This window comes from Colias croceus, chromosome 20, assembly GCF_905220415.1.
Source record: "Colias croceus chromosome 20, ilColCroc2.1".
Lineage (NCBI taxonomy): Eukaryota > Metazoa > Arthropoda > Insecta > Lepidoptera > Pieridae > Colias > Colias croceus.
Window position 1 is genome coordinate 3,263,729 of NC_059556.1, and position 16,365 is coordinate 3,280,093.

Sequence of the window (16,365 nt, forward strand, 5' to 3'; positions counted from 1 at the left end):
CACTTAAATGTTGTTTTGTTTTTATTATATCTAATAACGTTAAAAAATCCGTTGATTTCACTCGTTTTTCAAGCTACATGCATGGTTGTTCCACTAAAAGGCTTCAATTGAGTCATAAAGTACACAAATTTCAAGCATGATAAGTCGCATTATTTCTATAAAACCAAAAGTGGCAATAATTATAAGTCGTGTTATGCGACTATGAACATAGTGCTTTAGGGCATAAGTCGTTATATTGCAAAGAGCAAAAAAAAAATTATGTGAATACATTGAGTTATTCCATGAAGTACTCGTTCATAAGGCCACAACTACAAAAAAGCACGAAAAAAGTATATTTATGGGGTTGTTACAATATCTGTTCATATGTAAAACTAAAGTCTAACATCATATCTTACCCATACAAGCTTAAAAATTTGAAGTTATAAAGATTTAGTGTTGATATATAGTTTTTTGTCTCTCCTGAAAAGTGCTGTTTTTGAGTTATTCCCTTATTCACTGGAGGCACAGAATTTTAATGGGAAACGTAAGATTTTTATTATTTTTACCCGTAGTTTTTACCGTGAATTTTAGTGAAGGTGTTATTGCTTATGTATTTTAAAAAGGCGCTAACAAGCGCTAACCATGTTTATAGTTTTGCCGATCCTATTTACCGGTCGAGCATATACGTTAGAATCTTTCAAATACTATTTTAAAGTATATAATCTTTAATTGTTTATTGTAATGTAAATGAGATTGAACTAATGTTTCCGATCTATGTTTTCCAGCTATTCATTCGTAGAAATACCCTTAATCTTCCTATTATGCATAACCTACCTTATTATATTATTGTAATTATAATAAAAATACGTTTTGATATTTTTTGGTTGTATTTAAATTATAAGAAATTATACCTACCTTCTTTTTCTTCAAACTAGATGGCTGGGTTATGAATATTTCTAACATTATTTTGACAGAATTGTCAGAAATTATTTTTTTGTGAAACATTAATTATAGTTCAATGGATTTGTGATAATTATTAATTATTATTATATTTATTTTGATAGAGATATATTTTTTATATTATTTAACTAAATCCTGATCATTTATATCGATTCGGTATGAAATCCGAAAAATCTTTGCGCTCCATAAGGTCTACTCGTTCTTCAAGAACTCTGAAAGGAGTTGCTGAATTATACAGAACAGATTTCATAGATTTTGAGAATGTACTGCCCATGGCGTGTGCAAAGTTTGACTGCGATTATTCTATCTTTGTTAAGAAGAATCAAAGAAATGGTATGTATTACAATTTACAGTAACTTATCAGTTAGGTACTTCCACACTAGTTTCTTCAGTTCAAACCTAATTTATATAGAAAACTACCTACTAGGTATTACCTATGTGCTATGTAGGTGCTACATCCATTGTATATATCCATGGTATTTTTATTTCCTTTACCACAAAACAATCTCTGGCGTTTTTTATAATTATGAAGACTGCTGCATAGTGGGTATCCTTATAACCTAATAATCATTCTAGAATCGAACTATTGGTGTTTTATTTTTATTTATTTATTTTTTGTTTTTAGACGAATATTTACGGTACCTAAAATTTGCTGATGTTGCCAAAAAGCGTATAAGTTTAATGCCATCTCTTGCAAAGAAAGATTCAGCTGCAACACCACAAGAACAAACTCAACCACCTAACGATGATGTCAGCGAACCGACAACGGTCACTTCATCTATATTAGTTAATACTTTAACGGTTAATTCAATTTATGATTCATATAATTCTTTGTCAGAAATACGACTGGAGCGGCTGAAAGTAGTTCCAAGGGTGCTGTTGCAAATAATTGGATTTTTGGCGCCCTATTACAAGAATATAACCAAAATATCAATCGCAAACTGTCGAATTGACGGCTTATCTGTATACGAGTTGAGTAAAATTGTTAAAGTATCTACAGTGACCCAGATATGCTTAGACGGATCACCAGTGGCTGAAGCTAACTATGCAATATTGCTAGATCTGGAAAATCTCAGGCAGCTCTCGTTGAGTAGATGTGAAATAGATGATAACGTTTGTGAACAATTAGCGTTAAAACTCGGTTTATCGCGAAGTGCGGAACATTTATCGTTTCTAAATCTATCTTCTAACCGCATAACAGATACAGGAGCGAGGTCTATTGCGGATTCCTTGAGAACAAATAGGTACTTGCGGTATTTAAATCTCGCAGACAACCGCATTACTGATGACGGAGCTTATTGTATATTTAATGTTCTTAAAGAGTTTCCGTTAACATCTGATGAAATTGTGGCAAAAAGACAAAGATATTTTAAGTATTTAAAAGAGAGACAAGCATTGTACTTTAAATATTTGAACGATACATCAATAGAAGAATCGAAGAAACAAGCGTCAAAACGGAAGAAAACTTCACTAACGTCTGTGAGAAGTAAATCCAGCAGTGCAAGGAAAGAAAAGGACACGCGACATTTTGCTACATTAATGATAAATGATGAAATAATAAGAGCTGAAATGTTGGCAAAGCAAGTTTTAGGCCCTTTTATAGATCCATTTCAACCCGACTGTATTAGATGTAAGAATGAACATACTTTCTGTCTCGGAAATATGGTACTGTGTTACTTAAATATGTCATACAATAATCTATCTTATTTATCTATCAAGACCTTGTGTGAGGTTCTAACACATCAGAAGAATATAAGGAAACCTCCTCAAACTGGCTTAATTAAAGTTGTAATAGATGGTAATAATATTCCAATCAGATGCCCTGAATTTTTTTATATTAGCGAAATGTTGAGCAAAATATATCAAGAGACAATGCGACTTAAACGACAATCGATAATAAGATAATTATTGATATATCATTAATTCTCTTTTTGATGGTATTGTATTTGAGGTTATTGAAATAAAAATATTTATTGCTTGATGTTTATTTTTATTCATGTATGTAGGTACAACGGCACACTTCTCTAATACAATTATTTATTAAAATAAAATCTTAGAGAACGAGTTACATGAAAATATCTTACACATAATTTTTTTTGTACTTTAACAGTTGAACACTAGTTTGGGTAACTATAGGTCACTATTATTATATTTTAGAATATCAAGGAAAAATAGAAATATTACAATATTTTATTCACGAAAAACTACTTCTAAGACTAACAAAAATTATACTAAAATATTATCTTAAACTAAATTTATAGCACGATAACAAGGAAAATATACAGCACCAACATTTTCATTTGTCAACGCGCTCTACTGGTTTCATAAATACATTAAAGATTCTGGCAGTTTGAATTATAATTCTAAGTCTTTTGTATTAAAGTTTTCTAGTAACCTTGTTAATTTCTAGGAGGGAGATATTCACTGTTAGGTGGTTGAACAGGATATCCTGTATTTGTTGGGCCTTGTGGTCTGGTAGTTCCCGTTGGAAAACCATTTCCTGACGGTCTGCCTGATGGATATCCTCCGGTGGGCCTTGAGCCAGGATAGCTAGGCGTACTCTGAGATCCTGGATAGTTTCCTTGTGAAGGACCTTGTGGGCCAGTTGGTGTTGGATAACCGGAACTTCCAGGATAGGATGTTGACGGTCTTTGTCCTGGGCCGCTTGGATAGTTGCTAGGGCCAGTACCGGGATATGAACTTTGTGGTCCCGTGCTTCCTTGGTAACTCGGTGTTGTTCCTTGAGGAGCTCCACTTCCCGGGTATGTTGATGAAGGTCCCTGAATTCCAAAGTTATCGGGGTAATTTGTTGATTGACCGGGGTAGCCTGATGGACCTTGCGGGCCTTGGCTTCCGGGATAAGTTTGTGATTGACCATTAAAACCTGAAGATCCAACAATAGAGTAGTCATATATATTTGCATTCAATTCATAAAGGCTTAATGCTGAATCACAGTCAAACTGATTCCACCAGACACAAACAAAGTATTCTTGGGAAAAGATGGTGCCATTCGGGCAAAGGAAGTCGTATGTAATGTTATTTGCACATACATGGAAGGCTTGGCAGCGTGTTTCTACGTCAGCGTAGTAACCTGGGTAACGTTGAGCGTCGCAACGGAAAGATGTTTCAGGAACATAAGACAGAATAGGGTAATCTTTATCAGGTTCACCGGGAATCGCCGAATAATCACCTCCTTCGTAAGCGCCGTTGTCAAAACCAGGTCCAACGGGACCAAAACCTGATCCGAAGCCAGGAGCAAATCCGCTTGGTCGACTGGGTTGCTGCCCTTGTCCAGGATAATTCTGACTAGGGTAATTGCTGCCGGGTTGTCCTGGATAAGATGGTCCAGAAGGTCCCGCTGGTCCTTGTCCTGGATAATTTTGACCGGGGCTAGAAGGACTCTGACCTGGATAACTTTGACCCGGCTGTCCAGAAGGTCCCTGACCGGGGTAAGTTTGCCCAGTTTGTCCTGCGGTTCCCTGACCGGGGTAAGCTTGGCCAGGTTGTCCCGAAGGTCCTTGACCGGGGTAACTTTGACCAGGTTGTCCTGAAGGTCCCTGACCGGGATACGTCTGACCGGAAGGACCAGAAGGCCCCTGACCAGGGTACGATTGTCCGGGATAGCCGGTTTGAGGTCGATCATAACTTGGGTACGTGGAGGGGCTTGTAGGGTAACCGGCTGTTGTTCCAGAGCTAGGGTATTCATCCTGCGATCCACTCGGATAGGAAGACGGTGTTGAGCTTGGGTATCCACTGGTGGGATAACTGGGGCGACCTGGTGATGTGCCTTGACCGAACGGTTTTCCTGGTTTATTGTATTCATAGCCGTTTTGGGCGACCGCCACTGCCAGTAGTACTGAAACAAAAAGGTATCATGTAATCAATACACACTAATCTTTTACCTCTATGGTTTCCTTGAACTGAGAAACTTATATCGATTTTTAAAACATTTATCAAGCTTTTTACAGTAGGTAAGTACCTAATTTACATAAATGCATGTCATCAAATAATAAAACATAAAAATCGCTTTATATTTTCGTAACTACCAAGTGCTATATTCCACACCCATCTTTCTCACACATGTACACGGATATTTTAATTACTATACAAGACGTAGATATACATTACAATAGTATTGCTAAATGGTGTAAGAATATATACCTAAGCGTTTTTATCTAATATCCTCCCCCGGGCACAATGGGCATGCAAGATGACATCGCGTGGGATCGCCGACCGCTATGCGTTTGCGAAACTCGTAATAGGGAAATTGTTGTAATGAAACTTTGGAAAATAAAGTCATATGAGTTTTTGTGAAATACAAACAAGCTGGAACAATTTACAAACTGGAATAATATTCATAATCTTCCGTGTGTTAAGGATATGAATATATATCTAATTATATTTTCATTGTTGGCTTTTGTAGGTATAATATTATTTCGCCGTTAATTGTTATCTAAAACCTTAAATAAAAATTGTTGTATATGCCCTAAGGCCTAACTAGTAAGTATATAATATAATCAAGGAAAATTATAATATCGAACTTCAAGCTAAAAATGTCTATAGAAATTTTCTGCAATATTTCTTGCTAGAAATTAGCTATTGAATAAGTTCTTGTACTAATTATAGTACAGAACAAGAACTTATTCAAATACTTCTCCCAAAGAGAAAATGACCAATTAATAACTTTCTCTTTCTTCAGTCCATTGTAGTTTGCCATTGATGGAATAATTACTCAGTAAGTATAGGTACCATTAGCAAAAAATCTTATCTCATACATTATGGTGCATCTTACAAGCCATCATTACGGGTAATAAGTGCAAAGTTTCCGAGATTATGATCGCGTTTGTGTAACACTGACATTGGTCAATTCGAATGATCACCGTCAAGTGTATAGACCCTATTATGTTTTAAACGTCCTTATTTTAAAAGCATTTGCGGCTACGCACTATTATTGTGTTGCAAAATGTTCTTCAAATGCATTAAGTATTTCTCCAGCTTTGTTATTTTGGGTTCAAATAAAAATAAATCTGTTTTCCGAAAAAGCTGACGCTGAAAATGTTGTTAAAAAGATAAATATCAGATGATGAAACAGATTACCTATACAGTATACACCAGTATACACGCTTTGTTTTATGTTTTATTACTATTCTGAAGGTATTGATGTATGTACTTATTAAATGTTTAAGAACTAAGTACATATTATTATTATCATAAGACATTTGTAAGCGAAGTACCTACCTACGAATGATTGAAGTGTAAATTAAATTCGACGTCCAGCAATTCAAATGTAGGTATAATGTATTATGAACAAAAGTGCATAATCATTTAAAATAATAAACCTTTTAGTAAAGGGAATTCGTAAAATTTTACTTATTCCAAGTAAGTTTAATACTAAATGTCAAATACATGTAGGTAAAGATGATGTTTTTGTAGCGAATAACTTATGTTACCTATGTTTGTCCCGTCCGATTAGGGCCCTTCTGGCCTCCTCCACTCAAGCGACAGCTCAAGCCGAGGTTCGTGGTCCCCGTCAAGGGGGGACGCCCTTGTGCATGTCGCTACCAGGGTGAACCTTCAGTTCACCCCCGCGTCCGCGTTAAAATGTAGAAGCCCTTCTGGCTAACATTGAGAGACACCACAAAAACAAAAAAAAAAAAACCTATGTTTGAAGGTTGTTGATTTATTAAGTAACAATTAATATGCATAATCTCACGCCTACTCAGAATTTTAGTATTTTTTGTATCTAAAATATATTTTTTTTAATAACGCTGACGCTGACGCTAATTTTTAATTATCCTGACGTTCTTTTAAAGTTACTTCGTACACGTACTACGTTCGTTAATCAAATCTGAAATCAACGTGGAGTACCTACCTATAGAAATTCTAATTGTATTTAAAACCTCGTGTTATTAAATCAGATTTCGTTATTTTAATTTAATTGATTTCAAGAAAGTCGCTGCAATAAGCAAAATTGGTCCAATTTATGACAAATGTGTCGTGCCAGTCTTATCTAACGGGGAAGTTTACTAGGGTCTGAGGAATCGTGTATCCAGCGCACGAAATGTAACAAATAACAATAGAATAAGGAAGATTTCAAACGAATCTTGCCCTACATTTGGACCTAGTCATCCGTGTCTGTAAATTACTATATGTACTTGAGAATTTAGTGTGAGTATCTCGCATTATAAACAATAAGATTAGGAGCGGTGTAGAGATGTTTTAAGTAATAACTACGTAATAAAAGTGTGGTAACGAGGTGATAAATCTTCATTGCTTTTATTTAATAGGAGCTATGATTAATTAAAAATGTTCACTCGTTTTTTGTTTTGTTGCTTTTTTTATATATTTTAATAGAAATCGTATGTACAGTGCCTTAAAAATCTTTACAAATTCTAGTTATGTAAATTAAAAAAAAATGATGGAAACGAATTTATTAACATTATAATATAGTTATAGGGATGATAATATGATTGATAATTGATATCGTCATAATATAATCCATGTATATGAATTTTGAAGTTAAATATGATAATTATTAATATTTTTTGGAATTGAGTATTTGAATAAAAATTTTTTTTGTGCTAAATGGAAAGATTATATATTAGTTTTATAACAAAACTATTTTTTTAAATTTTTTTTTGCAATAATTCAAAAGTTTTTTCAAAATAAAAATTAGTCTTTGAATCCAGTACCGAAACACACATCACATCTATGGTGACCAGTCATGGCGCGTTTATAGTCACGTGATTTTAATTTAAATTTCATCAATTTTTAATTGCTTATAATTAATTGAAAAACATTTTTTTTTGAGTTTTTTGCATTAAATATCAATATTATTAATAATAAAGTTTTAAAATAAATGAAAAAAATTAATAATTTTTTTTAAATTCAAATACTCAATTGGGTTGACGCGAAGCGTTCACTCCAACCGCAATAACAATGTCTATTCCCTGGTCAACTTGCATTTTTGCATTAATCTACTCATTGTCTTTTTAGTAAAAGGCTATTATTGTATTGAACATGTGAATTGAAATAAAAACGTCTATATTTATCTTTGTATCCGTGGATATCGTTCTACAGTCAGATATCCAGTCTCATAATTATACTTAAACAATGCGTTACAAAATATTTTGCATTCGGAATAATATTATAATGGCGGGGACAATATTTTTATTGCGACAGATAATTGCACAAAAAGTTAATCTGCATATGGTTAAACTAAAAATATTTATAGTATTGTTATTTTTATGAAGTCTTATTTGCGTTAATAAAAACCTGACTGACAACTTTTAATTATGAATTATGATACCACTAAACCTAAAATGGATTAAGTATTTAAAAATGCTTGTATAATTTCTGGATATTGTTGTTCTTTAAAGTAATATGAGTATTTTATAGTTAAATAAGTGGAAAAGGCCCAAGGGTAGGTACTACAACCAACACAACACTTAGAAAAGGATGTAAGTAGATATTTAAAAAAAGACGTGTTGCACTCGGGGACTGCCGCGGTAAAGCTATTGCATGCTATGACTTCAAGCCACACCTCCGTGCCCGTCGGAGTGGGGAGCGTGAGGTTTTTTCGTAACGGAATTTCTCGATTCGGTCCCCGCGCTCAAGGCCCGCAACTACGTGATCAATGGTTTGTAGCCCTATAATTTGTATAACAATAAAATTTACACTCTACAGTTACTATATTTTGCTATTGCTAGGAAATGGATGAGCTATAATTTATGGAGATTTTCAATAATTTACTGGGCAAAATGCAAGAAATAATAGATTTCAATTCTTGAAGTAAAAGTTTCGACTTCGTGTTTTAGTTTTGGAAAAATGTTACATAAAATTATGCTTTAAAGAATTACCTACTTATATATTATGTAGTTAATTATTCAGGAAGCTTTAGAAAGTTTGGTATAATAATAAATAGAGCTTTTACCACTTGCTCTACATAATTATCTCTATTCTCTACAGTCATAGAATATTATTTAGAATGTCCATTTAAAACTTAGGTACATTTGTATTACCTACGGGTAATTTAGTGGTTATTTAGTTGTTTAGAGCTTTTAAGCTCGCATAGTGGGTAAACGAAGGAAATAATATAACAACAGACTAATGCAAATATCTAGTAATAATTTTTCAAGCTGCAACGTCCATTCGATCATGCTTTGAAGCACACATTGCCACATAAGCTATACCAGTGTTAACAGCTGTAGTGATTATTAGTATAACAAATACATCGAAACGGTTGTCAGTACCGATATCCTCATAATGTTATGAGATGTGAGCTAGATAAACAGACGATAAACGCAATAGATAGCAATACTAAACACACGTGCTCAAGTTAACTGACCGGCAAGTTATGCCTCATCAAGCAATTGTCGGGTAATATCTTAAATCTGTGAAATGAATGAATCGAAACGCAAGCTACAAGAGATGTTTATTTAGGATTAACACATAGTTCTAACAAGGATATTATAAAATTAACTTTTATTTTGAGAATTTATAACTTTTTATTTCAATCGTTGCTTTTATTTTCTTAAATTTTGAATTGTTTCCGCTCATTTTGTTATTCTCAAGTTAATGCAGTTTAAGAGAATGAATCAATTGTCGATTTTCTTTCTACGATAGAACAAACATAGTTTCAAATCGACGTTTTCACAAATAAAAACGTTTTTCAATTACTTGCGGAGTCGCACAGTGAGTACAAAAAACCTAAGCTTTGACCGCGTAGATAACGTAGAGGTGTAACAAAGGTGCCGCGAAACCAACACCATCCCTGTGGTTACCGACCGCAAAACTGTTTACTGTTTATAATTAAATCTATACATAATTTTATTGGCAATAATATACAAAAGAATAACTGATACGTAAGTTGAAATTCTAAATCGGAATGAACTCTATAAGTTCATAATCGATCTTTGAGAACGTAAAAAATGTTATAACTCATTTATCTATCATCGTAATCAAGAGACGCATCTAAGCTTTTATGGATTTGCCTGGGATTACTTAAAAATTAAGAAAGGTAGAACATTAGATAATTTAACGTAGGTAAGTATGGGATAAGAGCTTTATATATTTATAATATAATATATATATTTTTTTGAATATGAAGATTTTAATAATGCTGACTTAGTATGGGTTTATGAAAATTCCTTTGTAATTTTCCTAAACAATTAAGTATAAGTACTTACGGCAAAACGTTGACAAACGTAGCATGGTGTTGGTGCTGATCATAAACTACAACTAAATCTGAAACAAAAAAAAATGTATTTAGGATAATGTAAATTATACCGATTATATTTAAAAAAAATATATCTATATAAACTGTTTTCGTAGAGTAACATAGTGAGCGAGATTCGGATATAATGAATATTAATAAATTTTAAAAATAAATTGTTTTTTAAAAGTACATATTGGAAATTTTATTTAAACAAACAATACATAGATAGACTTATTATTGTTATCATAGGTATTATAGAATTTACAGGTGTAATTTTTTCTTTATAAATATAACACTATTTATGATTTTACGCTTTTGTATTTAAAAGCACGTCATTATAAATTATTAGCGTTTGGTCCTTTGAATCTACTTGAAGCAAAATTCTAAAGGTTTGAGGACTAGATCATTAGTGCTTCTATTATAGTAGTTTCTATGGACTATGAAAACGTAAAATTAACATATTTATCCGTATGTTTTATGTTTAGTAAATTAAAACGAAGGTTGTTTTATTATATTTCATTCATATTTCACTCTAGGTGATGTACTGCACTAATAATAATTTAACTCCTACATAGAGACTTTGTATGCAACCAGATTATGGTAATTATTTATTAGCCAATGGGAACATAATATATTTAGTTTTCGTAACAAAAAAAACAAATATTTACTTTAATCAAATAATAGTTCAACTATCCTCTGCATAAGAATATCAACATTATTTTTAAATAAGTTATAAGTTATTGAAAAATATCTATTGTTTTATATTCAAATGTGAGAGATGCATTAATTTGCTTAAATTAAAGTTTTTATGATCTCGCCATAAATGGTGTTTGTCATATACGTATTTTATGGACCCCATGATCAAGATATGTAATTGCATTTATTTTAAAAACACTGTATTTACAATTATTTTTGCTTTTTGTGAAGTTAAAATTTAAAAACACTCAGCACACAAACACTTATTCCTTCACAATTTCCGAACGAACTTCGCCTCCATTTTTGAACGAGTTTAATTCGAAAAATTCGTTATTTGAAACTCACCGTCGACTTACGGATCGCTAGCTTGGCGCGAACTGTGTTTTGTTGACCACACGAGCGCTTATATGCGGGCAGCTACCACTGCTTGAAGGGATGAGTTCGAAATATAATTTGCAATATATCTAGGTCAGGCCCAACGTTCTGTACGTGGATCTAAGAATCGTAATGATTAGCGCATTTGTCGAGTTTTAAAGGTTTTGTAACGTTCAAGATCTGCACTCAATCATTTGCATAGAATTATGTTTTTGTGCTGTGTAATTTTCGGATTTGCTCCATAAAACCATTTAGTCACTTTTATAGTTCTGTTAATGATACTTATTATTTGTGACCGAGTTATTTATTGCCTTTGATAAATAATATTATAATATTCTCGTTTCAGTGTTTGTAACAAAACTAGGAAACGGCTTGACTGATTTCAATATTTTTTTGCAGAATTGGTGGATATGGTGTAAACTTTTTTTTTCAGGTGAATTGTGTGTCCTGACAGTACAACGTATGACTGCTCAATTAATTTTGATTATAAAGTATATATTCTAAGAAATCTTAAATCTAACTGGGTCTTGATATGTATTGAGACATTAAGCATTTATTTAAACTAGCATTTTACTAATTAAAAACTAATTTGCTCTAATTATATTTTTTATTATATAGCCCTTGGAGGGCGGCAACTCTATGAATCTTCTTTCATGTAATTTCGGGATATTATTGCCTCAATAATTACTGAGTTACTCCTCTCAAGTTACATAAGACTGTCGATACATATTTTACGATGCCAAGATAACTGATCATCTGATTAACTCGGATTGTAGACAATTTGATGAAAGGAAACAGTTATTCGATAATTTGATAGTGACGTTAGCTATTTGTATCTATGTTGTAAATCTTAATTAAATAAAAAACGTTTTTATTACTTTTTACGGAAGGTGATCATTTTTATAGCTTTCTGAATTAATCACTCAATATATTGAAAAGCACTTTCTGATTCTAACTCGTTAACAACCATAATTCTAGTGAATTTGGTACAGACATAGGTAGGTATAAGCAGAAATACTCTCAGACTCCATTTTTGCGATCTGTTTATATCCTTCCATATCTTCCAGCAACTTAAAGGGGTTTTATTTATAAAGGATTATTGTTTAAACATTCTCCAAGGATAATTAAACTATTTGCATAGTTTTTGGATAAAAATAGTTTACAAGAGTCAAGGTTGACATGGAATATACGCAATATTTTCTACATTTTCAGTCGATTTATCAATCTCCGAAACCTTACCTTGACTCAGGTAATTTAAGGGATCTCACACAAGATCGTGTTACCATCTTGATTGAGTCGTTACTATAGTTACGGAATAGCGCATGTGTGAACATACAGGCATAGTATAAAGATAACAAGTAGGCTGACTCCCGGAGGAGAGGAGCGCACTGTACCTAAACTCCCGAGGTCCAGGGTTGTCAAACTCAAACTCAAACTCACTTGTCACTTGTCACTTGTCACGTTGATATCTATACTAATACATATTATAAAGCTGAAGAGTTTGTTTGTTTGTTTGAACGCGCTAATCTCGGGAACTACTGGTCCGATTTGATTGATTTGATTATTTTGGTGTTAGATAGTCCATTTATCGAGTAAAGGCTATATACACGCTAAGACCAACAGGAGCGGAGCCACGCGGGTGAAACCGCGAAGCGCAGCTAGTTTTAAATAATTTTATAAACAAACACCGATCGCTCACAGCAATGGCTATAGTGTGGGGCGTCTCATGAGAACATGAGAAGAAACCGAGCGGCGTTGTGTGTGTGAGTCAAGCTTGCGTACATACAAACGGCGCAATGTACCTTTGTTCGAAGATAACTTACTCGTTCTCTTTATACTATGGTACAGGCATAGAATTACAGTAATACTACACTTGGACATTTGGATTCATAGCTATTCAAGGGTGAACATTTGACTCAATACATCTTATAATGTATTTGTTGATGATTTGAACTAGTTAGCGGTTTGGAAAAGATATGATTGATAGTATGATGTAGATTGTAGACAGCGTGCATAATTGTGCTCTATGTCCTATGAGATATAATGTCATTTGGGGTATTTAATGCTATTTTCAATATATTTTATCCGTATTACCGTAGTTACATTTGTGAAGGAAAAAAAGTGATGATAACTAGACATACGGACCTATAGAAAAAGTTTAAGGACAGGTGACATCTGACGGTTCGCACTTGGCTAGAGAGGAATAAGGCCTTCATAATCTATTAATATCTAATTATGAATGTTTGTAGATGTCTCACACTTTCATCATTTTTCCATTAAACATGCTTGTGGGGTATCATTACGAGCTTTCAAAAAGTTTTCATCTACATCTTTATATACAGCGATTCCTTAAAATAGTGCCCGATAAGTGGCATGCTAATAATTACTAAGTCTAGTTCATAAAATAGTTTCGTTGCCTTCAAGAATTGTGTAATAATGATTTCCTTTCATTTTGGGCAACGTTAAAAAATATTAATTGGAAATCAATGAAAAACTGTGACATCTTCATACAACTCTATCTCTCTCACTGTTTTTTATGTCAAAAAAAATGCAACAATTCAGCTGATTTCCATTTACGTAACACAAAATCAATCGTAACATTTGCACAGATCATGATAACTATATTAGAAAACGTATTTTTGCCATATTGATCATTAATGTAGATTTGGGTCACGATTATGAAGACATCATGAGTTCCGTTGACACGCTCGTTCAGGAACATCTGGCACGATCTCTGAGTGAATTATATATTTCAACGTGTTGTTGTTAGGTGAAAAATAAAGGTTCATAGTTCATGTTACTTGGATATTCGTGGAAACATATTATTAAATCGAAGTTTGCTTTTCTTGCGAAATAGAAGAGCGAAAATTATTTGCATCTGAACAATTTGTAAGAATTCGAAGTCGAATTTTTGTATATATATCATTTGTAAGCTCTTTTTTCAGTAATTATAGGTCTATATTGTATACGCATAAAATTATAATTAATATACTTTTAATATAAATAAAATATTTAAATTCATAATCGTTTACAAAATTAAAATTGAAACATCAATATTCATATACAGTAAACTTATGAAAGCTCTATTGGCAAATAAACACCAATCACCCCACAAATATCAATAATTAATACCGAAATTACCAATAATTTTATTCTGAACAAAACTAACATCATTATTAAAATTGATATCGGTGATCGATGACAATACATAACTTTACACATTACTGTAACGAAGTCACAACTATAAAGTCACGTCTGCACGTTTCAGGCATTGGAAAGTTCTTGTTAAACTATCTTGCATGTAACACGGCCCTTATATGCATCAAGTTAGAATTTGCCTGCGGCTTCGACTGCGTTTACCTATTTGGTGCAGTGTTGGATCATTATCCAATTCCTATCCTTCCTATCATTGCTTCCTGCCTCAATTTTGTTTTGCTTATATGATGACGTTTAATGAATGTTTGTTTGAACGCTGACCTTACCTAGAAATTACAGTGTTACAATAAAAAAACAGTTTACAAGTAAAAAGTTGAGTAAAGCTGTATAGGACTTCACGTGATGACCTATATTATTGACGCATCAATAAAAAAAAATGTGTGCGTGTACTAGTGTACTCACGTAAGAAGTGAAACTTCTTTATGACCTTATTTTTCAAAAAAATAATTTACTATATGCAACTTTACAGAAATACGTCGTCGTCGTAAGAAAAAGGCACGTAACGGAAAAATGTCATGCGTAACGAAAAAATGTTACACTAAATTTTTTTCCAACCCCGAAAAAGAAGTTTCACTTCAAAAAGAAAAATATAAATGAAATTGAAAATAGGAACATGTATTTATTTTTATTCTGCTCTCACGAAGTTACGTGTATCAGGCATCAGCCAGTCTATTATAAATTGCAATTTGCAAAACAATTCGGACAAATTCAAAGCTCTACTTCCGCTATACATCTTGATTCATTAATAATTGCATTCGAACGTAATAGTTTTATGTCTATCTGTGGCTTCTACATTTATAAAATTAAATATATCTAAAGGTCAAATCTTTGATTTTTTTCAATGGTGACTGCGTTCCCAAAGAAGTAAGAACGCGTGTCAAACTATCGTGCTTATAAAACACCACATAATATATGTAATTTAGAGTTAATAACATGTCGCATGTGTGTTTGTGGGCATCTCCCAAATTGCCGTAAATGTCAAGATCGTCACGCAATAGCTTTAGGAAGAGTACATTTAGAAATTAAAAGCTTTTTAACGGCTTTAAACCGAGATTTGTTTATTATACCTATTGTATATTATTATTTATAGACGAAGATGAGTTTGATGATGTTTCGAATAAATTAAGTTTTTAATTTCTTTTACTCGCCAAAAATAAAATAAAAAAAAAGAAAATAATAAATAAATCTTTATTGTCAAAACTGAACGTATAATGGTTCCTATAGTTAGATAACAATGAGGTAATATTAGTTTTCAATAATTGTTGGTTATTGTAGATAGATTGGTGTAAGGTTATTTGCTGACCCTCCCTCTTTCCGCCCCTCAGCATGCTTAATTAGTATTCCGGTGGGCTGCTTTATTCTGAAAGGATTGTATGGTCACGAGGAATGATCTCAGAAGTTAAAAGTTAAAACATTTGTGATAATATTCGGTATATTTTTTGACAAAATAATTGTGATAAAATTTGCTACATTTTCTGTTTGCTTTATCAGTTATCTACCTATAAGTAGTCTTGAAATTTTCTCTGTGAAAATAAAAAAATTGTCACTTTTTTCGTTTAATTATGCTAGATCACTGAAAGGAATTCAACTATAGGGCCTTTTTCGCGAAAATAGAAATTATATTCCATTTGTACCAAAGGAAAAATGTAAAAAAAAAACGATTTAAACTTTTAAAGAGATAATTTAAAATTGAACATTTTCAATGTTAACCTTTGAATATTCAAAGTACTTAATGTGACGTGTTGTATGATCCAATTTGATGACTTAATTCGCCCTTTAGCTAAATAGCAATTGCTTTTCGCTGACCTATAGCAGTACCTAATTAAACGCTTAGTTTGATAGTCGTATAAGCCATAAATCAACATTGACTCACTTGTCAACAACTCTTGATATAATTTTCGAAATTTCTAATATTTATACCT

The 16,365-nt window shown here is 32.6% G+C and overlaps 2 protein-coding genes across 3 annotated transcripts; one reads left to right on the forward strand and one right to left on the reverse strand.

Moving 5' to 3' along the window:
• The first annotated feature begins 1,041 nt into the window (after nucleotides 1-1,041).
• On the forward strand, nucleotides 1,042-2,920 carry LOC123700662 (leucine-rich repeat-containing protein 71-like). 2 transcript variants are annotated; one of them, XM_045647919.1, is made up of 2 exons: nucleotides 1,042-1,272; nucleotides 1,565-2,920. In XM_045647919.1, the coding sequence occupies exons 1-2, from the start codon at nucleotides 1,098-1,100 to the stop codon at nucleotides 2,842-2,844; spliced, it is 1,455 nt and encodes a 484-aa protein (XP_045503875.1). In that variant the 5' UTR covers nucleotides 1,042-1,097; the 3' UTR covers nucleotides 2,845-2,920. The 2 variants fall into 2 exon arrangements, with proteins under 2 accessions (XP_045503875.1, XP_045503876.1); XM_045647920.1 differs by having other exon boundaries at nucleotides 1,778-2,920.
• Nucleotides 2,909-11,257, reverse strand: LOC123700661 (calcium-binding protein P). The gene is made up of 3 exons (XM_045647918.1): nucleotides 11,198-11,257; nucleotides 10,128-10,185; nucleotides 2,909-4,795 (listed from the first exon to the last, which is right to left on the reverse strand). Exons 2-3 carry the CDS (start codon nucleotides 10,168-10,170, stop codon nucleotides 3,339-3,341), a joined length of 1,500 nt encoding a protein of 499 aa, XP_045503874.1. The 5' UTR covers nucleotides 10,171-10,185; nucleotides 11,198-11,257; the 3' UTR covers nucleotides 2,909-3,338.
• Nucleotides 11,258-16,365: the final 5,108 nt, after the last annotated feature.

Bases quoted from the DNA above. Each gene is read 5' to 3' on its own strand.
- LOC123700662 (XM_045647919.1), top strand. From the start codon at position 1,098: ATGAAATCCGAAAAATCTTTGCGCTCCATAAGGTCTACTCGTTCTTCA. The intron at 1,273-1,564 runs GTATGTATTACA...TTTTGTTTTTAG, and splicing joins TAAGAAGAATCAAAGAAATG to ACGAATATTTACGGTACCTA.
- LOC123700661 (XM_045647918.1), bottom strand. From the start codon at position 10,170: ATGATCAGCACCAACACCATGCTACGTTTGTCAACGTTTTGCC. The intron at 4,796-10,127 runs GTAAGTACTTAT...TTTTTGTTTCAG, and splicing joins ACGTTTGTCAACGTTTTGCC to TACTACTGGCAGTGGCGGTC.